Source organism: Hyla sarda, chromosome 3 (assembly GCF_029499605.1).
Source record: "Hyla sarda isolate aHylSar1 chromosome 3, aHylSar1.hap1, whole genome shotgun sequence".
Classification (NCBI taxonomy): domain Eukaryota; kingdom Metazoa; phylum Chordata; class Amphibia; order Anura; family Hylidae; genus Hyla; species Hyla sarda.
In genome coordinates this window covers 80,220,869-80,247,284 of record NC_079191.1, presented here as the reverse complement: position 1 = coordinate 80,247,284, position 26,416 = coordinate 80,220,869, and the positions used below count along the sequence as shown (strand labels likewise).

The 26,416-nt window shown below is 42.9% G+C and overlaps 1 protein-coding gene across 1 annotated transcript in view; it reads left to right on the top strand.

The window, feature by feature from the left end:
- Window positions 1–26,416, top strand: part of EPHB1 (EPH receptor B1) — a 324,736-nt gene that overhangs the window by 273,937 nt on the left and 24,383 nt on the right. Inside the window, exons 8-11 of the mRNA XM_056564388.1 lie at window positions 4,307–4,431; window positions 6,554–6,716; window positions 14,813–14,921; window positions 16,680–16,744. Of these exons, the coding sequence (XP_056420363.1) occupies window positions 4,307–4,431; window positions 6,554–6,716; window positions 14,813–14,921; window positions 16,680–16,744 (462 nt within the window). The remainder of the gene's footprint in view (window positions 1–4,306; window positions 4,432–6,553; window positions 6,717–14,812; window positions 14,922–16,679; window positions 16,745–26,416) is intronic.

The window sequence follows — 26,416 nt, the reverse complement described above, 5'->3', positions numbered from 1 at the left end:
TGAAATTGTATTATTTCAGGGAAAATCAGTACATAGAAAATTTGGCGCATCTGTGCCAGAATTCATGTGTTGCTTGGTTTCCATGATAACACAATTGTGCATGTCTGAGCTTAAAGTGAAACCAAACCTAATTTTACATTGATGTGTTAATAACTTTTATCTATCAGTGAGTTGTGAAACCATTTCATTTACATATGAACAGATTTCCAATTGTTTTTTTTTTTTTTTTTTTTTTTTTTTAGCAGCATTTTATAAAACAAATTCCTGCACCTAGGTACTAGTTTCAGGTGTATAGTAAAATATTAGACATATTACAAGCAATGCATTTATTGTAGCTTTTTTTGCTCGATTTGTTTGTTCCAGGTATGGAATAGTTTAGAATTTTTTTTCCATAGAATTCTATGTAGGACTTTAAAAACACACAAAAAAGCATGGGGGTAACACAGTAACTAGTCTTGCTGCCTTGTAACTCTGGGGTCCCGGGTTCATATCCCATCAAGGAGAACATCTGCAAGGAGTTTGTATGTTCTCCTCGTGTTTGCATTGGTTTTATCTCACACCCCAAAACATAATGATATAGGTTAATATGGAATTTAGATTGGAGTTTTGTTACAAGCGTTACAAAAGCAACAAAAAATGCTTATAAAAATGCAGGGAAAACACTTAATGGCATCTTTTACAAGCAAAACAAAAATGCAGAAAAAAGTCTTTGTGAAGGAGGAATGTTTCTGTTAAAAAAAAGAGACCTTAAAGGGGATGTCTGGTTTTGAAAACCTATTTTTAAAACTATATTAGGTAGAGTGGCGTTGACAGAGGGGTCTCACATTCAGGACCCTCATCTATCATGCAGGCTAGACATCAGCCACAAGGATGTCTTTCTCTTTTCATCTCTCTTTTTCTGGAGGACCCAGCATGTTTGTGCCGCACATCATCAGCCGATTTCTTTCAATGTGAATGAGAATTACGTAATGTTGAATATCCCCTGTGATATCCCACTTGCTGCCACCATCTAGCTCCCACCATCCAATTTTTTTTGTGCGGGAGGAGTGGCCTCCCAGCCAGTGGCCGGGGAGCCAATGCACTTGCTCCCGCCTGTCTGATTGACAGGCAGAGAGCGAGTGCAGCCTAAATGAAAAAGACTGATTGCCACTCCAAAATCAGTCCTTTTTCAGTAGCCGGTTTTTAAGTGTAAATTAAACCTTTTTAATGAAAAAATAAAAGTATATTAGAGATATGTTGTAGTACATAAGTACTACAACATATCAAAAAATAAAGTTGGTGACAGTGACCATTTAAGCATTATTAGTATGTAAAGGGTTGAACATATATCCCCTTCCTTTATGTAAAATTGTAAAGAGGCTGCAAGTGTGGATATGGCCCATATGGTATAGTAAGTGTGAGGACTCCAAAACCTGTTAGGTCTAATACTTGTCCGGACCTCAAACCGTGGTTGACCGCAGTTTTAGGTCCTGGGGAAAAGCGCATATGGCGCAAAAATGAGCCGACCGGACCGAACGTTTCACTCCGGCCGGCTCATTGAAATGAATGACACACGGGAGCGCATACGAAGGCATACGGGAGAGCGAGGTTTTAGCTCCCCCCTGCCGTATGCGCTCCCGTATGGGAGAAAACGTAGTGTGAACCCAGCCTTAAAGATGTATTGCTGCTTCAAAGTATTAAGCTAAAATAGTGTTGTTGCAGAAGAGGATAGCTTTCAGGATATCACTGCATAGGCTGACTTGTGAGTGAGTCTGTTCTGGGAGGTCTGTTGGGGCATTGGGAGAGGTCAGGTTGGAAGGAAGCCAAGGGGAGTTGACCCATTCCTACATTAAGCTATACCTAAGTGAATTGTACAGCAGTGTGGATACCTTGAGGCCTACATTGTTGCCTAGATGGTTCAGTGCTATAATATAATCAACTGAATAGAACATGGTAGGAGGACTTTGTTGGAAGGGCTATTGTGAATAAGTCCCCCTGAAATAAACAGTGACAGATAACACTGTTGTGATTGCAGTGATTATTCATACTGTGTTGTTGACTGTTCAAGGGGTTAGTGCCACCTAGAGTGAACTGCAACTATCAAGCTATCAAGTGTGTCACTGTGTGCAAAGGAAGATAAAGTAAAGTCTCCTGTTTATTCAGTTATGGTTTCTTCCAAGGAAAAGCCCTTGTCCAAAATCTTACAAGTAGGCAACTTATCCCTTTAGGAGCTGGATCTAGTAGTCCATGTGAAGCTTCTGCAAAAGTGTGGATCCTACAGGGCCTGACTCTGAGTATGAGTCCACACCTTTGTTGGGCACCGCCTAAAAAACTGCAAATGTGTGGTGACACGGGGGGGAATTCCTAATCACTTTGTGATGCCAGGGCACCATTAGCCTATACACAGTCCGAGGTGGAGACAGCACTTCTCCTGGGCCAAACACGGGGAGTAAAGAAACACACCTACGTTGGATTATGGATAACTGTCTTTACTGAGCAGAGTGCAGATGGTATTACACACAGTCTGGAGCAGAGTAGAAGGGATGCAGCTTAACCCTTTGAGAGCCCTGTTTCCTTACTGGGACTTATGGTGCTTTTCACCCACTTAATTGATACTGACTTGAGATTAGAGACTGTAGATTTCCCATGCTGGCTAGGGTTTTGACAAGGTCCATTTACCTTCACCGTCAGGGCTTGGCACTGTACGGGGGAACACTTGCAGAATAGCGGGGCTGACTTGAGAAGAGATTAGCTTAGGCTTCCCTCAGGATTTCTCCACACACAACTTCACCTCCTTTCCACACTTGAGCACAGCACACGCTAAACTGGGGCAACTCCTCCCCCCACTACACTATATAGCCAACATTAATTTAGGGTGCTTGAACATTACAAATACAACAGACAGTCTCTCAGTGGGCCCAGCATATGTGCAGCAGGCATGCCCGAGGAGATACATAGCCCACAGGACAGCCTTTGGTGCTGGGACACCAAAATGTCTTCATTGTGATAGGAGATGTGTAAAATATATTAAACTCTGATCTGCTCCATCTGCAATATGTAAAGTGTATGCATTGCACTCCATTCCGAGATGCATGTGTCATCAATTGTTGAGAAAATGTGTAGTGCTTACATTGGAATGAGACCCCATTATCTGTCCTCACCTTGTATGTATTGCCTCAGTACATGGGAATGTACATTACATGTCTATATTACATAAACACAATGCTCAGTTATAGGAGCATAGGGGAATGGTCCAAATTAATCTTTCCTTCTATTTCTTGTATCACTGAGTAAAGATTTTCTGTACTGGATTGTGTCCTAGACAAGTGTTCGATACATCAAGAGATAGTGGTCGGCACTTCTGTGGTGGTGCGCATGGCCCAGCACTCACCAAAGGTTGAAGAGAAGGTGAATCTTTAATTCACATGTCAGGATATATAGAAACAGGATGCGTTTTGGCAGGATACCGAAACGCATAGTTTTAATGAGAGTCCCCATTTAAAAGAAAACTGTCAGCTTGCTCCCCCCGCGGTACTGGCTGGTAGTGCAGGGGACGCGGATCAGTTTGATGTTTACCGTGCCCGGATCCGCCCTGTCGTTCCGCTGAAATCTTTGATTTTCTGTATATGCTATTTAGGTGCTAACTGGCACAGGCCGGGGTTACTGGCACTCTGATGTCAGCGCCGCTCATCCGCAGCGCCGGCCAGCTCATCAATATTCCTCCCCTCCCTCCACCTCTCCCTCTTCTCCCCACTCTGTAATGAAGTGGGGGAGGTGGAGGGAGGGGAGGAATATTGATGAGCTGGGCGGCGCTGTGGACGAGCGGCACTGACATCAGAGAAAATCGAAGATTTTGGTGGAACGGCAGGGCGGATCCTGGCATGGTAGGTATCAAATTGATCAGCGTCCCCCGCACTACCAGGCAGTACTGCTGGTTAGTGCGGGGGGAGCAAGCTGACAGTTTTCCTTTAAATATCACATGATAACTGCCGGTGCCGTGTGTATATTTTATTGTTTTATAATAGGGTGTTTGTCAGTGTTCCTGGGTTGAAATCCCATAAATTCCCTGGGACATTTGGTTTAAATGTTTGGTAGGTGCGGTTTACAAATTTTGGCCCATTAAATGTAGAAGTTATCAACCAAGCACTTGTTCGGCAATTATTTAATTGTGATAAATAGTATATCCTAGCATTTACTATTGAAAAAGTGAACTGTAAAGCACTAAAGTACTATGGAAAATGTTTTCGGAATCCAAGTTTAATATTATATAAGTGAAGCTCACATGAAGCCTATCCAAAGTCTTATGTTACCGTTTTGATTTCTGCAGCTCCCTCCACTGTACCCATCATGCACCAAGTCCGAGCAACCATGAAGAGCATAACCCTGTCTTGGCCACAGCCAGAACAACCCAATGGAATTATTCTGGATTACGAGATCCGATATTACGAGAAGGTGAGACATTGAATGTTTGTTTTCTAGCAGATTTGCTCATTCATTTTAAGTGCCCGTTATTTCCAGCGCCGAATAGCTTAGTGCTGATGTAGCATTGGAGTCAACAGTAAGTTATTAACACTATATGAAGATTATGGAAGTCTTAATGATCCATAAAGAGCGCAATGTTTACTAATTCCGTAATGTTCTTCTTGGCTGCGGTGCCAAATACTGTTGTCTCACCTGCTCGGAGGTCACTAGGATTTGTTATCTGGGAGTTGATGGTGCAGAACATGAACCAGGTATAAATATGAGAACAATAGTATCTAGCTGGAAACTGGGGTAACTGGGATCCTTAGTGACATTTCAGATTTTTCTCTTAAAAATTGATGCTGTAAATGACTGTCCCACCTTACCTGTGAAATGCCTCTCATGAATATCCATTGGTGGTCACGACGCTGTCCATTGATCCGCAGTGTTCTGGCTTTCAGACAATACATTGATTTCCGCGGATTTGGCTGAAATTACAATAGCGGTGATTAGATTTATTGTCTCTGCCGATGAAGAAATCCCTATTAATACATGAATCACCTCTTACCAGCAGAAGTGCATTCTGCATTTTTGCAGCCTATTATTTGCTGGTTTTATCTTCTGTGCCCAGCGCTGGCAGCCATTTTTGTGTATTAAACAGAGACATATAAGAATGAGGGGGAGGCAGATGGCCTCCAGGAGCTTGGATGTAATGTGATAATGTTGAACCTGAGAATGAGCAGCAATTAAAGTGTATTAAGAAATGGTTTAAAGAGGTTGTCAATGTTGAAAATAAATCCAAAAATATTACCACTTTTGTGCACAGACTGGGTCTAAAATTGAAACTCAGCCCAACTCACTTGAATGAGCCTGAGCTGCAATACTGACCATGACCACTAGGCAGTAGAGGCAATATGCTCCTTGCTGTTTTGAAATCTTTGGTGAGTTACCAGTTTAAAGGGGTACTCCGATGGGAAAAATGTTTTCAAATCGACTGCTACCAGAAAGTTATACAGATTTGTAAACTACTTTTTAAAAATCTTAAGCCTTCCAGTACTTATCAGCTGCTGTATGCTCAAGAGGAAGTTGTGTAGTTCTTTCCTGTCTGACCACAGCTGCCACCTCTGTCTGTGTCAGGAACTGTTCAGAGGATAAGCAGATCCCCATAGCTCTTGATCAGTGTTATCGGTGCTCTGCTGCTCCAGCCTGCCATGGCTGACTGGAGCTTCATAACAATGATCGGATGGCAATGAGGCAGGTAAAAGTCCTCCCACCATCCTCTAAGCTGATCGGGACACTGCGGTTTTACCGTGGTGGTCCCAATCAGTGCTGTTTTAAAACAAAAATTATTTTAGACGCCACAATCAACTTTGATTGCGGCATCTAAGGGGGTACTGCTGGGCATCACTGGGATCACCCTTTGTACTTAAGGAGTTCAGAAACTTTGTAATAGATCTTATTGGAGAAAATAAACTCACCATTCACTCTGAAAAGCTGCATAAGTCCATCTACAGATGGATCACTGAGATATCAAGTTTCATGCTGCCCATAGACGTTTATGGACAATGTAAAGGGAGGAGGAGTCAGCTGCAGAGTGAGACAGAGGCAGGGAGACACACAGAAGCTGCTGAAAGTTCTAGTAAGTGCTATATTTCACCCCAGTACTTGATTCACAGCTAAAGCTTTGAAGTTGATTTGAATTGGGTCCTTTGTTCCCTGGTGCAGGGCGTCCATTTCATAAAGTGTAAGGAGTTAAGTCAGTGTTTCCCAACTAGTATGCCTCCAGCTGTTGCAAAACCAAAACTACCAGCATGCCCAGACAGGTACACTAGTTCCATAGGCTGCAAAGTAAACAGTAATGTAGAGCATATGATCAGGGACTCCTGTCAAAATAACAGGAGCCCCTGCTTTCTACATAGCTTTCATGGTGCCTCACACTAAAAACTATAGAAGGCTAGGTGAGCCTCCATAATAGATACTTTAGGTGTATAGTATTTTCAGTACAGCACACATTTGCTCCACTTCCACAGTGGTTGTGCAGTTGTAACATTACTCAACACCTCTGCGTGTCATCACTTTTTCTTAATTACTTTCTATTACTTGTTATCTTTAGGATCACAATGAATTTAACTCTTCTATAGCCAAGAGCCAGACGAACACAGCAAGCATAGAAGGACTAAGGCCAGGCATTGTCTACGTGGTGCAGGTCCGGGCAAGAACAGTGGCCGGTTATGGGAAATATAGTGGAAAAATGTGCTTCCAAACCCTGACTGATGGTAAGTGGTGCCTGCAGGAGATGTAGATATGTATACTATTATAAACATGAAGGTATGTTAAGTAAACATGGTGTGGACATAGGGCTGGACCAATGTAATGATATCAAGAGGCTTTATGGTTTCACAACCTTGCTTTGCAGCGTCTCCTCTAATAGAGCTTATCACCTATGAAGGGAGCCACTAAATATACAAATCCTCACATGTGGTGGCATAGGCAGCATTGGTTACCGTTGTATACATATTCATTGTATACATTGCCTATGTAGTCCATCAGGTATGCTCAAAGAGGATCTTGAGGTTTTAAAGGGGTATTCCAGGATTTCCTTTATATTTGACTATACTAAAGGGGCTTTAAAGTTAAATGCCATTCATAATATAGTGTCTGTACCTGTGTTTGATGGCTGGTCCCACAATTCTTATGTGATCTTTGTCCCAATGTTCGTTTTTAGCAGCATACAAAATTAGTGTTGTCTCAGGCTTTTCCTAGGTTGCAGTGTGACCCGGGACATTAAATCACATGGCAGGGCTTCAATGGGTGGAGCGACCCCTGGGTGGGAATGAGATAACTCTCCACAGGGCTGCAGAGAATTGTAGTTTCGAGCACAGCATGCATGGAAGGGAGCTTAGCTGTGCTGCAATGGGTGAGGGAGGGAGAAAATTGACCTTACACTTACAAACAAGGGATCCTAGAACTTGTAGTTTAGGGAGAAACTCCAACAGGAAATAGCCATTTCACAAAAATAAAGCAGCAGTGTTATGGTAGACTCCCAACATAGCCATTTAGCCTTCCTAAGCAAGTCCATTACTGTCTGGAAGGTAAGCACTAAAGGGGATATCCCCTTTAAACCCACATTCAGTTAAAGGAATGGTCTTCTTAAACAGACCACTCCAGAATAAACAACATATGTTGCTAGGTGAAAATGCACGTATAATGTCCACATGCCCTATGACAAATGGCACAGGCTTGTAAAGATATAACAATCCCTTTAAGCATGAGAATACTGGCACCGTAAATGTTACATGCAGGACATCCCATCTCTCTTTACAGTACACTCTATTAACTGTATTGACTAGACTAAGTAATATTGCTTTTGGCCATAAATAGCCTCCAATGAGGTTGGGGAATGAAAGGAGACATAAATGCGGTTATCAGCACTTAAATAGGAAATCATATTGTACCGCATTTCTGAAGACACCCAATGATGTACATGAGATATATATATATATATATATATATATATATATATATTATGCCTTGCTTTATAACTATCTACATGTAGGGAAATGAGCAATCTCTACGGGTCATTTGGTTGGTTACTACTATCAGATTCCATATGAAGAATTGATTGGCATGTTAACGTTTTGTGATGTTGGCAATGAAGTGTAAAATGGAACCTATATTAGATTTCCAACTATATATGCCTCATTGAGTCTGAGTGTTTCATATACCATTCAGACGATGTGCATTCCGTGTATTTACAGCTAGGAACTTTCCCCCAGAGAACTAGTCCAGAATATCTCATTCTTGGTACCATTCTGTTCACAATTCCTCCCTGCTCCGTGTTATATTTCAGTCAAATTCTCATTTTCCCCTGTTTGCTAAATAATCTAATTCCAACACATGTGTCACCGCTTGACAGACACGAGGGTTCTCCTCCACGAGCGGAAACATTCCACCCACGCTGGCATGGGGCACGGTGCCAGACTTTTGCATGCGTAACGCTGCTGGGCATCACTCCTTACCAAGTCTGGGCATTAGGAAGGGAGGTAGAGTTGCCAAGAGATGCTGTGCGTATGTATTGTTTCAAAGAGCTTAACACCTTCCCTGCCAATCCTCTTTGGACTGTGTGCCCAATAAAGGTTCGATGGAATGTGGCCAAGACAGAGAAGAGGGAATTTTTCTCCCCCTTTGTTTTCACACAGATGAGAGTAAAACAATGGATTATAAATGGAGTGATAGAAAATAAGAGTAAAGACAAGAGAAACATGTCCCACCCTATCCTGTCATTCATTTCCAATACTGTTTGTCCTTTTGTGTCAAGTCCTACTCTTCATAGTCCATTACCCAACCCTAGGCCTTCATCTAAAATCTCAGTTATCAACATGGAAATGTGGTCATCAAAAATAGAACCACCTTATTCCGGGTTGAACGTTCACTTATGTCAATGAGTTGTAGGGGTTGGACAGTCATTTGGGAAGTATTAAACACAAAGGTCAGACCATGGAAAGTTACACAGGAGGAAATTTCAGGAGGGGAACAAGGACAGGAAGATAAGATATAGTATGTACAGGAAGAGCACTTGGGAGGGAGACATAATAGGTCAGTGAGGTGTCCAAGGGAAGCCAAACATGTCACTGTCTATCATATAATACTATTCAACAACAGTGAACAATGGGAGGTTTGTATCTTCAGTCACCCACAGTTAGCAGCGGATTCCTATATCCATTAATCTTGGGTTCATTAAGTGGGAAAGCGTAGATGGTGGTTAATGTGGATGGTAGTAACTTAGTGTTGCAGATTTGGAACAAGGCTGCAATTTTTATTACAGTCCAAATAAGAATATTGGAAAGGGGTGGTGAATGTTACATGTTGAATGATGGGATCCTCGGTGGCCTAATGCTATCTTTAACAGCATTTTAGAATGAGAACAATTTTTTTTCTTATGCGCTATTAGGACATTCGGGGGTGCAAGATAATGGTATCCCAATCTGGTTCCCCCTCTTATATTCTAGGCAGAGAGACACAGTAAGGCTAGGTTTCCACTTGTTTTTTTTTTTTGCCTGTGTCTATTGTCCAGAAAAGAAACTCATGGAAAATGCCAGAGAAACTGCCACTGCATTTTCTTTCATTTTCACATGTTTTTCTAGCGCTTTTTCCTTTGTGTGAAACTGTATTTTTTCTTATTTGGCAGGTTTTCTTGTTCCTGTGCCCACCCCTTTTTTAACCTCTTTAGGACGCAGGGCGTATGCATACGCTCTGCATCCCTGATCCTTAAGGACTCAGGGCATACCTGTACGCCCTGGTCTCGTTAACCGTGTTTAAACCGCTCTCAACAGCAGAGAACGGGTTAAACCCGGTGGGTCCCGGTTGCTACGGGCAGCCAGGACCCACGGCTAATGCCGGGCATGGCCAGTCGGGCCCATGCCTGGCATTAACCCTTTAGATGCTGCGATCAAAGTTGATTGTGGTGTCTAAAACAAAAGTTAAATAATCCCGGCAGCTCAGTGGAGCTGATCGGGACTATTGCGACAAAATCGCAATGTCCCAATCAGCTTACTGGAAGATGGGAGGGTCCTCACCTGCCTCTCCGTTGTCCGATCGGCGATCTACTGATCCACACCTGTGCAGCAGGTTACACTCGATCAGCGCTTTGCAATGGCAGAGCACTAATCAGTATATGCAATCAGAAGATTGCATGTTTTAGCCCCCCCCCAAAAAAAAAAAGTGTAATCAAATTTAATAAAAGTTCATTAACCCCTTCCCTATTAAAATCACCCCCTTTTCCCATTTAATCATATGTGGTACCGCAGCGTGTGTAAATGTCCGAACTATTAAAATAGTTTAGCTAAACCACACGGTTGGCGTACACGTAAAAAAAAAACCACCAAAGTCCAAGATTGTGCATTTTTGGATACTTCATATTCCATAAAAATATTAATAAAAAAGAGATCAAAAAGCGACCCATGAACACAAAAATAGTACCTATAAAAACTACAGATGGCGGCGCAAAAAATGAGCCCTTATACCGCCTCGTACACAGAAAAATTTAAAAGTTATAGGGGTCATAAGATGCCAATTTCAAACATACTAATTTTGGTGCATGTAGTTTATAGTTGTTTTAAGTATTACATTTAAATAAGACCTATATAAATTTGGTATCTTTGTAACCGTATAAACCTACAAAATAAAGATAAGGTGTCATTTTTACTAAATATTGCACTGCATAGAAACGGAAGCCCCCAAAAGTAACAAAATGGCATTTTCTTTTATTTATTTCACCACACAAAAAATTTTTTGGGGTTTCGCCGCAGGTTATATTATAAAATAAGTGATGTCATTGCAAAGCACAAATGGTGATGCAAAAAACAAGCCCTTATATGGCTCTGTAGGTACAAAATTGAAAGGGTTATGAATTTTAGAAAAGAAAGAGGAAAAAGCGAAAATGCAAAAAAGAAAATTTGCTGAGTCCTTAAGGTGAAAATAGGCTCAGTCATTAAGGGGTTAAACTCTTAAATAAAAAAAAAAGATGTAAAAAAGTCAAAATGCCAAAGAAAAAAAAATGCCAAGTGGGTATAGCTTTTCATAAATCCCTATTGACTTTTAGCTAACATTTGCCCACAATGTTTTTTCACAAAAATAAAGCAGTGTAGCATTTGTGGTGTTTTTTTTTTGTGGGGGCATTTTTGCTAAAGAAAAAACAATGGAAACTTAGCCTAACAATGGGCTGTTGGCATGAATTGCGTAAATGCCCATTGGTTTTTGGAGCTGGCACCTAATAGTTCAAATTAAAGTATAAATTAAACATAATAGTCTTGAAGGGCCCATTATGAAAAATTGCCACTTAAAGGAGTACTCCCATGGAAAACTTTTTTTTTTTTAAATCAACTGGTGCCAGAAAGTTTAACAGATTTGTAAATTACTTTTATTAAAAAATCTTAATCTTTGCAGTACTTTTTAGGGTCTGTATGCTACAGAGGTAATGTTTTTCTTTTTGGAACACAGAGCTCTCTGCTGACATCATGACCACAGTGCTCTCTGCTGACATCTCTGCCCATTTTAGGAACTGTCCAGAGCAGCATATGTTGGCTATGGGGATTTTCTCCTGGTCTTGAACAGTTCTTAAAATGGACAGTTGTGTCAGCAGACAGCACTGTGGTCATGATGTCAGCAGAGAGCTCTGTGTTCCAAAAAGAAAACCATTTCCTCTGTAGTATTCAGCAGCTAATAAGTACTGGAAGAATTAAGATTTTTTTAATAGAAGTAATTTACAAATCTGTTTACATTTCTGGCACTAGTTGATTAAAAAAAAAAAAAAAAAGTTTTCCACGAGAGTACCCCTTTAAGGCCATGTTCACGCGGGCAATAATGAGTGAAATGTCTGCCGAAAAAAATTAGGGGATGTTCCGCCCATTTGCTTGATTTGGCGGCATTAGGACTTATCGGAAATGCGCCGTCTCTATAGAAGGCAATGCATTTCCCAGCGGGATCTGCAGAAACATTGAACAGTGCAGCAGAATCCCATTAAAATCAATAGTACTCTGCTGCAGTGGAATATTCCAGAGGAATTCCACTCGGAAATTCTGCAATGTGAACATAGCCTAATGATGAGAACATGATAAAGGGTGGATGATATATCTGTATTGTGTTCCTGTAGTCCAATGTTTTCCAACCAGGGTGCCCCCAGCTGTTGCAAAACTACAACTCCCAGCATGCCCGGACAGCCAAAGGCTGTCCGGGCATGCTGGGAGTTGTAGTTTTGAAACAGCTGGGGGCACCCTGGTTGGGAAACACTTCTGTAGTCCTCTATTCATAGTCAAGGCTAGGGCTACACAATGAGGTCTGGCTGTGCGACAGGAGATCACAATATTGCGCTGTTACATTGCAGCTAATGAAGGTAAAAGTGTCTACGTTGCGACCTCAGTGTGCAGAGATCCAAACCGGCTGACTTCCTGCGCCACACTACGATCTTATGCCACACGGCCAACAAGTCACTAGTTAGCCCAAACCATAACATCCACACATTTGTTGGAGATAATTCAGTTTTACGTAGGACATGAATTATACCCACCAGTTTGGATCCCAGTGATAATAGCGTCAGGTAACCATGCCATAAGTCATCACAACCTTTACACTTCTTCCCTCCTTGCTCCATTTTTATGTCTAGGCTATGTCTAGGTTTTCATTCTTTGTCCTTGAGCGGCTGCTTGCAAATTGATCATTTTTCTTCAACTGTTCCGAAAAGGAAATAAATAAAAATAGAAAAAAAAAAAAAAAAATCTTCTGTTCATAAAAATGGATTCGGAAGCAACATAGTGTGATTGAAAATTTCTTAGTCCTTCAGTGCAGGACTAGCATTTTAAAGAGTATATATATATATATATATATATATATATATATATATATATGTGTGTGTGTGCGTGTGTGTATATATATATATATATATATATATATATATATATATATATATATGTGTGTGTGTATATATATATATATATATATATATATATATATATATATATACTGCAATCTTCTGTTCCCTGCAAGTAGCCAACATGATCACTACTTTACCTTAAACTGTGCCCAGAGTTTTGAAGGGGTTATCCAGGAAAATACTTTTATATATATATATATATATATATATATATATATATATATATATATATAAATCAACTGGCTCCAGAAAGTTAAACAGATTTGTAAATTACTTCTATCAAAAAAATCTTAATACTTTCAGTACTTTTTAGCTTCTGAAGTTGAGTTGTTCTTTTCTGTCTAAGTGCTCTCTGATGACACGTGTCTCGGGAACTGCCCAGTTTAGAAGAGGTTTGCTATGGGGATTTTCTTCTAAACTGGGCGGTTCTCGAGACACGTGTCATCAGAGAGCACTTAGGTAGAAAAGACAGCTCAACTTCAGAAGCTCATAAGTACTGAAAGGATTAAGATTTTTTTTATAGAAGTAATTTACAAATCTGTTTAACTTTCTGGAGCCAGTTGATATATAAAAAAAAGTGTTTTCCTGGATAACCCCTTTAACTGCACATACACCTTTAATAGCTGTGGGCTGGTCATTTGGTTGACAACTAAAGGAGGTCCCATACACCCTAGATGGTTGGCGGTCCTGATGAAAAAGGTTTTGGCTAACTTTACTAATTTGTATGATGACCTTTGAACATTCCTTCGGGGAACATTTATATACATGTTTATCTATATTTAGCCACCCCTCTCTCTAAATAGTTCAATTTTAGGCTTGCAATGTGTTTATATTCAATTATGATTCAATACTATTCGGCAACCTTCTACCATGTTAGTAAATAAAGGTATATTTTAAAGGGGTACTCCAGTGGAAAACTATTTATTTATTGTTTTTTTTAAATCAACTGGTGTCAGAAAGTTAAACAAATTAGTAAATTACTTTGCTTAATAAATCTTAATCCTTCCAGTACTTATCAGCTGCTGTATACTACAGAGGAAGTTCTTATTGATTTTTTTTTCAGTCTAACCACAGTGCTCTCTGCTGACACCTCTGTCCATGTCAGGAAGTGTACAGAGCAGGAGAGGTTTGCTATGGGGATTTGCTCCTGCTCTGGACAGTTCCTGACATGGACAGAGGTGTCAGCAGAGAGCACTGTGGTCAGACAGAAAAGAAAATCAAAAAGAACTTCCTCTGTAGTATACAGCAGCTAATAAGTACTGGAAGGATTAAGATTTTTAAATAGAAGCAATTTACAAATCTGTTTAACTTTTTGGCACCAGTTGATTCAAAAAATTTATTTTCCATGGTTCTATGGGACCTTTTAGACCAAATTAAAGCTCAAGGCCCAAGTCCAAGGGCAGCATTTGTACCCCCATAACTTAACTATGCAAGCCTACAAGTAATTTACAATTTTGTGATAGAAACAAGTCAGCACCCTTAAAATCTGTAGCCTATAAATCCTCCCTTAGGGCTCCTTTAAGAATAGAGATCATATGTTGTTTACCCTTTAATGCCTTTAGCTACGCAATGACTCCCCCCCCCCCATGGTGATTAACATGGGGGATATAGAGAATGCTGGGTACGTACGTCTTTTACTATTCAGACCTCATGAATATATTTGTACGCACACAAGAAATTACTGGAAGATAGGTTTCTGACAGATTTTCTGACCTTTGCTGGGTGAAAAGAGTGGAGGCTCATAATGGAGACTTGACATTTTAGATGGTTCAACATGAATCATGAAAAGAACATACATATAATAAAGATCGGACGCGAGGTCTAGATTTGTAGATTCGCTTACATGGTCTATCTGACACAAATGATAGGCTACATTACAAAAGGCTGATTGTCGTAGGGCAGGCTGGCAGCGCCCAATGTAATTTCTCCTATCCCCTCTTTTAGAGGATTACAAATCTGAGCTCAGAGAGCAGCTTCCCCTGATTGCCGGCTCGGCTGCTGCAGGCATCGTCTTCATCGTCTCTCTGGTGGCCATCTCCATTGTTTGCAGCAGGTGAGTGTGCTCTGCTTTCTTTATGTCTCTTGATGGGGTTATGGCTGTGATTTCTTTGTAAGCTTGTGTCACATAAAAGTGAAAAGCGACACAATAACATCTTACCGGTCTCAATATGTCTGGATAGCTGGATGTTCTCTCTGCCTGAAGGATGCATACGTTAAAGTATGTGTATACATACTGTATATGTAAGATGGCGGTGCGTTACACAATATGCGATGTGCAAATGAAAAAAAAAACATTTCAATTATAAGAAAATTTAACCTCTTCTGACATGTTTCAATGACTTTAAAGGGGTACTCCGCTGAACTAGCATTAGGAACATTTTGTCTTGAATGCTTGGAGCGGGCGGCGGGGGTCGTGATGCCACAGCCACGCCCCCTTGTGATGTCACACCATGGCCCCTCAATGCGAGTCTATGGGAGTGGGCATGGCGGCTGCCACGCCCTCTCCCATAGACTTGCACTGAGGGGGCGTGCTGTGACATCACGAGGGGGCGTGGTTGTGACGTCACAACCCCCGCCGCCCGCACCTAGCGTTCTAAACAAACACCGGGTGCTGCACAGAGATCGCGGGGATCCCAGCTGCGGGAACCCCGCGATCGGACATCTTATCTCATATGTTTTGGATAGGGGATAAGATGTCTAGGGGCGGAGTAACCATTTAAGGTAAACATTTACTATAAAGAATGGGTAAGGGGAGAAGATTGTCTACAATGGCTGTGTTCACATTACGTGTGCTTAAAGGGGTATTCTGGGCAAAAATATTTTTTCCCCTATCCAAAGGATAGTGGATAAGATGTCTGATCGTAGTGGGCCCGCTGGTGAGACCCCCTGTGATCTCCCTGCAGCACCCGCATTCTATGCGGGTGCTGAATCTCCAGTTTCGGAAACCTCCAGGTTTCCGGGACTGGAGACGTGACGTCATGCCACGCCCCCTCCATTCATGTCTATGGGAGGTGGCGTGATGGCCGTCTCGCCCCCTCCCATAGACATGAATGGAGGGGGCATGGCGTGACGTCACGTCCCCAGTCCCGGAAACCTGGTGGTTTCCTAAACTAGAGACGCAGTACCTGCATAGAATGCGGGTGCTGGTGGTAGATCACGGGGGGCCTCAGCAGCGGGCCCCCCGGATTACCCCTTTAAGCCTATATGCCAGAAACACTTCCCATAGTATACCCGAGGAACCCAAATGTATATCAACCAAGATTTCTTCAAAAATATATTTGGCCAGAATATGATGAGAATTTGTATTTAATACAAAAAAGAGGTCTACAACTCTTTAAGGGTATGTTCCAATCTGGGGATTTAAGACATACCTAAATAAGAATGTTGGATGTGCATGTGTTGTACCCAACATCCCCTCCGGCACTTCATAGACTTAAAGGACTTGGTGTTGGACGTATGAGCACTTTTCAACTTGGCAGATCAAGAATTTTTTGATCCTGCCTAATGGGAAACTATGCCAGATCCTAGACCCCATCCTAAACCACAGGCAAAATTCTGGAGGCAGAAGGCCTAAAGTTGTATCCCCAATAGGTGCCACTGTCAGTTCTGCAGATTAGCGGTTGACTATAGTGATCTCCATGGGTCCAGTGTACTCACCAGCTGACTATTTGTCCTAGAGCTAGACAGCTGCCCCTAATATATTTAGCTTTTACCCAGCAAACACAGTATATAAATGATCCGTTTGATCCTCCAGCGAACTGCATTATAGCCATTTGCATCAAGTCTACTGTTTTTTTTTTTTGTATTTCAGAAAGAGAACGTACAGCAAAGAGGCAGTGTACAGTGATAAACTGCAGCACTACAGCACCGGCAGAGGTAAGACATAGCCACCGGGGACAACATTTGTCAGCAGAGTTCAGGCTTGGAGTTACGTATTAATTCTAAGTAGAGCAACACTCAACATTTCTAAAGTGCATCTGTCAAAATAACACATATGGGGTCATCCATTTTCTTGAATCTATGTGAACACGTTGCCTTCCCAATAAGTGGCTTCATTTCAAAAGGACTTAGTGATAAATGGTTAGTCTGGATAAAATGGTTGTATCCAGCGTATTATGGATATGCAGATTTACTGGTGGAGACTGAAGGCACATCACCCTATGTAATGTAGTGTTACTAAACTATTGTACACAATGTAACCACAATAAAACTACATTTATTAATGGGCTGCCTAACCAAAAAAACAATGTAATTTCATATGAGAACCTCCACTCTTCAGCTCCAGAGACTTATATGACTTTGTTGGAGGAAGATGTAGCTGACTGCTCATTTTATTGCTGAGGAAATGTAGTATAAGGGTTTGCTGCAACATATTTTCCTACCCATTGAAGTTAAAGGGTTACTCCGGTGAAATCCTTTTTTCTTTTAAATCAACTGGTGGCAGAAAGTTAAACATATTTGTAAATTACTTCTATTAAAAAAATCTTAATCCTTCCAGTACTTATTAGCTGCTGAATGCTACAGAGGAAATTCCTTTCTTTTTAGAACACTGATGACATCACAAGCACAGTGCTCTCTGCTGACATATCTGTCCATTTTAGCAACCGTGCATAGCAGATGTATGCTAAGGGCAGCATGGTGGCTCAGTGGTTAGCACGGCTGCCTTGCAGGGCTGGGGACTTGGGTTCAAATCCCACTGAGAACAACAATAAATAAAGTGTTGTTATTATTATTATTATTATTATTATTATTATTATTATTATTATTATTATTATAACGTCAGCAGAGAGAACTGTGTTTATGATGTCATCAGAGAGCATTCCAAAAAGAAAATAATTTCCTGTAGTATTCAGCAGCTAATAAGTACAGGAAGGATTAAGATTTTTTAATAGAAGTAATTTACAAATATGTTTAACTTTCTGCCACCAGTTGATTTAAAAGAAAAAAGGTTTTCACCGGAGTACCCCTTTAATGGGTAGAAATATATGCAGCTGATTTTGCTACCTATTTACTTCAATGGGTAGGAAAATACGCAGCGGCAAATACGAAGTGAAATATGGCACGTGTGACCCTACCATTACATTGGGATACCTACCATTTTTACAAACTTCTTACATGTCAGATGTTTTGATTGTTGGGGACCATTTGCTGAGACCCTCACAGATCATTATAACCAAGGGGCAGAAGCAATCTGCTAAGCCTGTACCCTTTTAGTTTGTGGATCATCTAAATGCATAGAAAGTTTATGGGACTTGTCAGAAGTTTATAAAAATAATAGGTATTCTTTGATATGAACAGACATCGATGTTATCCATGGATCACCTGAGCCCACCAGATTGACAGCCAGTGCTTGTTTGTGGCTCCCAGCTCTAGCTCATATTGGAGGGTCTGTAGTGGAGAACCACTCTTTATACTGTGCATATTTCTTAATAGGACATATGGACAGGAGTTTTTATGAAGGGACAACCATCATGGAGTATTCCAGGAAGGGATTTAAAAATAAAAAAGATATCATACTTACCTGCCCAGAACCCCCCACAGCTGCCATTTAATGACAAAATCATAGAGGAAAAAGCAAGTGGCAAGGAGAGGCAAATGACTCTGGTCCCCATCGCTCCACGCTTCTAATGTGCCGTCCATTTCAAAAACTCCACACAACCAATCACAGCCGTGGCGTGATACAGCCGTGGCGGGCCAGTGACTGGTTGAGTGGGAATTTCCTGTAGGGTTGACATGTATGGGAAAGCGTCAAGGAGCAGGGACTCGACCCATTGAAACGACAGCTGAGGGGAATTGGGGCAGGTGAGTATGATTTCTTTTTATTTTTTATTTTAATGCATCCTTACTCCAAAGCATTCCTTACTGGAATACCCAATTTACACAATTTTTAGGACAATATTATGGTGTATTGTACCATGTAGCTTGAATAGTTCAACCCCCTTACACAAGTTGTCATTTATATTCATTTAAGACCCCAAAATTGCCATACGTGGGTAAATCACAAGTTAGCTGATAAGAGAAGATTTATAGAATAATGGTTCTTGTTACCCATAGCAACCAGTCACAGTGCAGTTTTCGTTTCATATTGTGCCCTTGAAATACAAAAGCTAAGCGGTGATTGGTTGCTATGGGCGAGAAAACCACTTTTTGTTGAAAACTGTTAGTATTAATCTGTCTCTATAGGCTCAAGTTAATAAAAAATTAATAAAAACAAACAAAGAGACCAGGACTATCTAGTGTTAACAATAGTAACCAATCATGGCTCAGCTTTCGTTTCTTTACAAGCTCTGGTGTGATCGGTTGCTATGGGCAAAGTTGCCACGGTGATTTTTTTCAATCTGGTAGAAGCAGCAGCCATATTGGTTTTTGGGTACCTTCAAATAAGCTTCTTAAAAGTTGACACCCAGCTTTCCATTATGTCACCATGTTCAGTCAATGACAAAGTAACATTACTCTAGTATGTGCAGAGAGGCCAGTTCGTAGTGAACACCAAGATGGCTGCACTCCCTGATGTCACATATAGTCATTGCAATGAAAAAGTATTATTATTTTTTTGGATCATTACAGGACCATATAAAACTGGATCTTAAGTCTTGTATTTGCCTTTGCCATAAACCAATGCTGGAACCTGCAGCTATCCACAATGGTCTTGTTATCTTTGTATTTTCCTTCTAGTATTGTGGTTTTCTTAGTATTTCATGAATTCCCCTCAGTTCCCTGACTGTCCCATCCCCCTCTCTATTTCCCCTTTCTCATCACTTCTTATCAGGCCGTGTCCCATTGCACATCACTCAGTGGCTGCAGATGCTGGCTCTCACCTTTGCTCCGGCCTCCAATCTCAGGCCCTTGTCACATGTGATGAATCTTGATTTCTTGCTATAGTCATCCCCTCATTTATCTGCTAATAGGTTTCCTATGACACAGTAAATAATAGCCGGGCTGCAGGTTGGAGCTGGCATAACACTGCCTGTCCCCAATCTGTCAGTCACACTACACAGAGTGTCCCACATTCTCATATTAAAGCAGCTGGGAATGTAGAGATAGATGTCGTGAGCACAGAAGAGACCCAGCAGTGCTGACCGCGAGAGATGGCGGGACCACAATTATCTTTGTATCAATTTCTATATCTATCAATCAAATTATTTATCTATCTATCTCATATCTATCTATCTATCTATTTATCTATCTAATCAAAAAAGGATAATTCTGCAGCTCACAAGTTAAAGTGCAAAAAATAGGTGGTTTATTACGTATTAAAAAGTGTTTTCACAGCAAAACTTGCTGTGCTTGCTGTGAAAACACTTTTTAATATGGAATAAACCACCTATTTTTTTGCACTTTAACTTGTGTGCTGCGGAATTATCCTTTTTTGATTGTATCGTTGGTGAGCTCCTGACCGCAGCTCCAGTATCTGCGTGCACCGCCAGCATTTTTTCTACTATTTTGGTGTGCTGTTCGTCTCCTCATTGCCTATCTATCTATTTATGTATCTATCTATCTCATATGTATCTATCTATCTAATTATCTTTCTATCTATCTATTTATTTATTTATCTATCTATCTCATATTTATCTATCTATCTATTTATGTATCTATCTATTTCATATGTATCTATCTATCTAATTGTCTTTCTATCTATCTATTTATTTATCTATCTATCTATCTCATATCTATCTATCTCATATTTATCTATATAATTACCTTTCTATCTATCTCATATTTATCTATCTATCTCATATTTATCTATCTATCTATCTCATATCTGTCTATCTATCTATCTATCTCATATCTATCTATCTATCTCTATCTATATATTTATCTATCTCATATCTACCTATCTATCTATCTCATATTTATCTATCTATCTCATATCTACCTATCTATCTATCTCATATCTACCTATCTATCTCAAATCTATATATCTCTCTCTCTCATATATATCTATCTATCTCATATCTATCTATCTCATATCTATCTATATATCTATCTATCTCATATATACCTATCTATATATCTATCTGTCTGTCTATCATCCATTTATCTTTCTGTCTGTCCATCGATCTATTATCTATTTATCATTTTATCAATCAATTACATATCTGTCTGTTGGAAAAGTTGAAATCCAGCACATTTAGTTCCTTCTTTCCGTCATACTCTTTTGTCTAATGCAGTGTTTCCCAACCAGGGTGCCTTCAGCTTTTGCAAAACTACTACTCCCAGCTTGCCCGGACAGCCAAAGGCTGAGAGTTGTAAACAGCTGGAGGCACCCTGGTTGGGAATCTCTGGTCTAATGTGTAAGGCCAACTTTAAGGGACTGCGCAGAAAACAGTGCCACTCCTGTCTGTATGTGAAGTAATTCCAACTGAGCCCCTTTCTATACAGTGGACCCGAGATGCAATACCAGACATAACCCATGGACATGTGTGGTGCTGTTGCTGGAAGAAAGCAGCTATGTCAATGTGGTATGGGGTGTGATGCAGGGCAGATGGAATTACCCTAGGGGCAGATGGCATTAACCCCTTGTATTTCTAATGTCGCAGTACAGGCCATGGTCCTGTACTACCCTTAGGCCCTGTCAGGTTGAGTCCCTCAGTGACCTGGGGGCTCTCCTGCAGTGTCTCCCCTGCTGTTACTTTAATGTTATTTATTGTAATAGGTATATAGTCAGTATACTAATGTATAGACAGTATAAAGGACCTTTGGAGCACTCCAGTAAAAGTCTAAAGGACCTGTGAAATGTCACATGTTATGTTTATGTTATAACATGTTACCCAGAGGGCATCAGGTTAACACATGACCCGCATCTTGACCTATGGGCTTCTAGTACAGCCCCCCTTTATAAGGAAGGGAGGTGCTGCAATCTCTTTCTGTTTTGCCTTTTTTTTTTCACTCTTGCTGAGGGACAGTGGAGACCAGATGTCTCAGTGCTAGTGTCCAGTACCTGGAAGGCCTCAAACCTACAGTCTCCATGAAACCATAACCTGGTTGTGGACATTTTCCCTGCCTAACTATTGGAATAGCGGAGACACCTTTTGGGAGGTTCCGGTACCCAAAAACCACTCTGGCGTCATGAGCATTAGGGGTTAATACCACCTTGCCCCTGGGGCTAATACCATCTTGCCCCTGGGGCTAATACCATCTTGCCCCATCCACCTACACCGCTACATCCCGTGGTCATGCCATCACTGTGAGTCACCACATATTTGTGACGCCAGGGCATGGTTTATCCTCAATACCACCCAAAGTTATACCGCTGGATCCTGGGTTAGGCACCGGGGCAATAATGACTCCAACGCCAAGTTACGGACAACGGTTGCTTATATGGGTCTGTAGATGGAAATATAAAGGAGTTATGGATTTTAGAAGGTGAGGAGGAAAACGCAAAAATAAAATTCTCCCAGTCCTTAAGGTTAAAATGGGCTTGGTCCTTAAGGGGTTAAAAATGTAATTCTTTATAAAAGTCACCACTTTGTAGATTTATGTGCTTTTTATTTTCACCCCCCCCCCCCCACTTAATTCCTTAACCTTTGTTGCTGTTTTGATGCTTTGTGCCAATGTGTTATGTAGTTCCTAAACTGTCAACTGAGTGGCCCCCACCATTTCTCAATGAGAAGATACACAGATTAACGTCCCATCTAGAACAGCAGTGACCTTGCCCTTGACGGTCTTTAAACTGCAGTGATATGTGTAGACTGTCAAATAAATAGTTACCACTGCATAATTGTCAATTGGCATGAACCTGAGCTCTCTCGCCATTGAGAACAGGGCCATAGTGATTGCCTATTTGACAGTCTATAAACTGATTGTTACGCCTAGCGCTCCGGGCCCCCGCTCCTCCCCGGAGCGCTCACGGCGTCTTTCTCCCTGCAGCTCCCCGGTCAGTCCCGCTGACCGGGAGCGCTGCTCAGTCATGGCCGTTGGGGATGCGATTCGCACAGCGGGACGCGCCCGCTCGCGAATCGCATCCCAGGTCACTTACCCGTTCCCGTCCCCTGCTGTCATGTGCTGGCGCGCGCGGCTCCGCTCTCTAGGGCGCGCGCGCGCCAGCTCCCTGAGACTTAAAGGGCCAGTGCACCAATGATTGGTGCCTGGCCCAATTAGCTTAATTGGCTTCCACCTGGTCCCTGACTATATCTAACCTCCTCCCATGCACTTCCTTGCCGGATCTTGTTGCCCTTGTGCCTAGTGAAAGCGTTTTGTGTGTTTTAGCCTGTGTACCAGAACTTCTGCTATCTCCCCTGACTACGAACCTTGCCGCCTGCCCCCGACCTTCTGCTACGTCCGACTTTGCTTCTGCCTACTCCCTTGTACCTCGCCTATCTTCAGCAGTCAGAGAGGTGAGCCGTTGCTAGTGGATACGACCTGGTCACTACCGCCGCAGCAAGACCATCCCGCTTTGCGGCGGGCTCTGGTGAAAACCTGTAGTGGCTTAGAACCGGTCCACTAGCGCGGTCCTCGCCATCCCTCTCTGGCACAGAGGATCCACTACCTGCCAGCCGGCATCGTGACAGTAGATCCGGCCATGGATCCCGCTGAAGTTCCTCTGCCAGTTGTCGCTGACCTCCCTACGCTGGTCGCCCAGCAAGCTCGTCAGATCGCCCAACAAGATCACCAGCTGTCGTACTTGACCACCATGACACAGCAACTCCAGTCACAACTACAGCAAGTACAGTCACAGCTACAGCAGCAACAACCATCTCCTCCGCCAGCTCCTGCACCCCTTCCGCAGCGAGTGGCCACTCCTAGCCTCCGCCTGTCCTTGCCGGACAAATTTAATGGGGACTCTAAGTTTTGCCGTGGCTTTCTTTCGCAATGTTCCCTGCACTTGGAGATGATGTCGGACCAGTTTCCTACTGAAAGGTCTAAGGTGGCTTTCGTAGTCAGCCTTCTGTCTGGAAAAGCCCTGTCATGGGCCACACCGCTCTGGGACCGCAATGACCCCGTCACTGCCTCTGTACACTCCTTCTTCTCGGAAATTCGAAGTGTCTTTGAGGAACCTGCCCGAGCCTCTTCTGCTGAGACTGCCCTGTTGAACCTGGTCCAGGGTAATTCCTCCGTTGGCGAGTACGCCATACAATTCCGTACTCTTGCTTCTGAACTATCCTGGAATAATGAGGCCCTCTGCGCGACCTTTAAAAAAGGCCTATCCAGCAACATTAAAGATGTTCTGGCCGCACGAGAGACTCCTGCTAACCTGCATGAACTCATTCATCTAGCCACTCGCATTGACATGCGTTTTTCTGAGAGGCATCAAGAGCTCCGCCAGGAAAAAGACTTAGATCTCTGGACACCTCTCCCACAGTCTCCACTGCAATCTGCGCCTAGGCCTCCCGCCGAGGAGGCCATGCAAGTGGATCGGTCTCGCCTGACCCTGGAAAAGAGGAATCGCCGTAAGGAAGAGAATCTTTGTCTGTACTGTGCCAGTACTGAACATTTTTTGGTGGATTGCCCAATCCGTCCTCCACGTCTGGGAAACGCACGCTCGCACCCAGCTCTCGTGGGTGTGGCGTCTCTTGATGCTAAGTCGGCTTCTCCACGTCTCACGGTGCCTGTTCGGATTTCTACTTCAGCCAGCTCTCCCCTCTCAGCCGTGGCCTGCCTGGACTCTGGAGCTTCTGGGAATTTTATTCGGGAGTCCTTAGTGAATAAATTCCGCATTCCGGTGACCCGTCTTGTCAAGCCACTCCACATTTCCGCGGTCAACGGAGCCAGGTTGGATTGCACCGTGCGTTACCGCACGGAGCCCCTCCTAATGTGCATCGGACCTCATCACGAGAAAATTGTATTTTTTGTCCTTCCTAATTGCACTTCTGAAGTTCTCCTTGGACTACCCTGGCTTCAACACCATTCCCCAACCCTGGATTGGTCCACTGGGGAGATCAAGAGTTGGGGTCCCTCTTGTTCCAAGGACTGCCTTCAACCGGTTCCCAGTACTCCCTGCCGTGACCCTGTGGTTCCTCCTGTATCCGGTCCCCCTAAGGTCATTAAGGACTCTGCCTGCCACAGGAAATGCCTCTCCCCCCCTCCCAGTCCCATCAGGCAAGCCTCTGTGTCCCCTCATGGCCCTCGTCCTGGTGTCACACTGCCCCGTGCCAGGTCTCGCCCTCTGCCCTCTCTCCCCATTCCTACTCCTGCTGTTCTGCCTGCCGTTGAGGAATCCCTCCATCCTTTCCCGGTGTCCTCATCCCAGGGGAGGCAGTTACCGGACAAAGAGAAGGGGAGACCTAAGGGGGGGGTACTGTTACGCCTAGCGCTCCGGGCCCCCGCTCCTCCCCGGAGCGCTCACGGCGTCTTTCTCCCTTCAGCTCCCCGGTCAGTCCCGCTGACCGGGAGCGCTGCTCTGTCATGGCCGTTGGGGATGCGATTCGCACAGCGGGACGCGCCCGCTCGCGAATCGCATCCCAGGTCACTTACCCGTTCCCGTCCCCTGCTGTCATGTGCTGGCGCGCGCGGCTCCGCTCTCTAGGGCGCGCGCGCGCCAGCTCCCTGAGACTTAAAGGGCCAGTGCACCAATGATTGGTGCCTGGCCCAATTAGCTTAATTGGCTTCCACCTGGTCCCTGACTATATCTAACCTCCTCCCATGCACTTCCTTGCCGGATCTTGTTGCCCTTGTGCCTAGTGAAAGCGTTTTGTGTGTTTTAGCCTGTGTACCAGAACTTCTGCTATCTCCCCTGACTACGAACCTTGCCGCCTGCCCCCGACCTTCTGCTACGTCCGACTTTGCTTCTGCCTACTCCCTTGTACCTCGCCTATCTTCAGCAGTCAGAGAGGTGAGCCGTTGCTAGTGGATACGACCTGGTCACTACCGCCGCAGCAAGACCATCCCGCTTTGCGGCGGGCTCTGGTGAAAACCTGTAGTGGCTTAGAACCGGTCCACTAGCGCGGTCCTCGCCATCCCTCTCTGGCACAGAGGATCCACTACCTGCCAGCCGGCATCGTGACACTGATGTTTCCCAATTTGTGGCCCTCCATTTCTTACAAAACTACAAATTCCATCATGATCTGACTGTCTTTAGCATGCAGAGAGGTTGGGGAAAACCGGTCTAGGTCCTAACTAGTACTTACAGTGCCAAAACTATATAAAGTATTTAGGAAACAGGAGGTAGGTTAGGATAGAAGATGCACAAAAATCAATATTATCTATCAATATTCTTTGTGAATTGCAAAAATGAAGTAAGGATAATATTTCTAGGTACTGCTTGCTGTACAATAAGTCATGGAGAAAAAACTTCTCTTGCTAGTTTCTGTGTGGGGTGCAATTTTTCGGGAAATGGAACATTCATGTAGAATAAATCTTAGAGAGTAGAAAAATGCACTCACCACACTCTTGAATAGGATGGTCGTAGCTGGAATCTTTATTGGTGTCCAGGCATGACAAGATAAACAGCACTCCAAACTGAGCAAGATACAGCGAGGATAGCGGGGGGGGGGGGGGGGGGGGTGCGTGCTGGGGAGGGTAACAGACAACAGACTGTTTCTCGTCTAAACGACGCTTCTTCCGGTCTCCTTCTTTGTGAATTACCAAATAAATAGCCAATTGTACCAT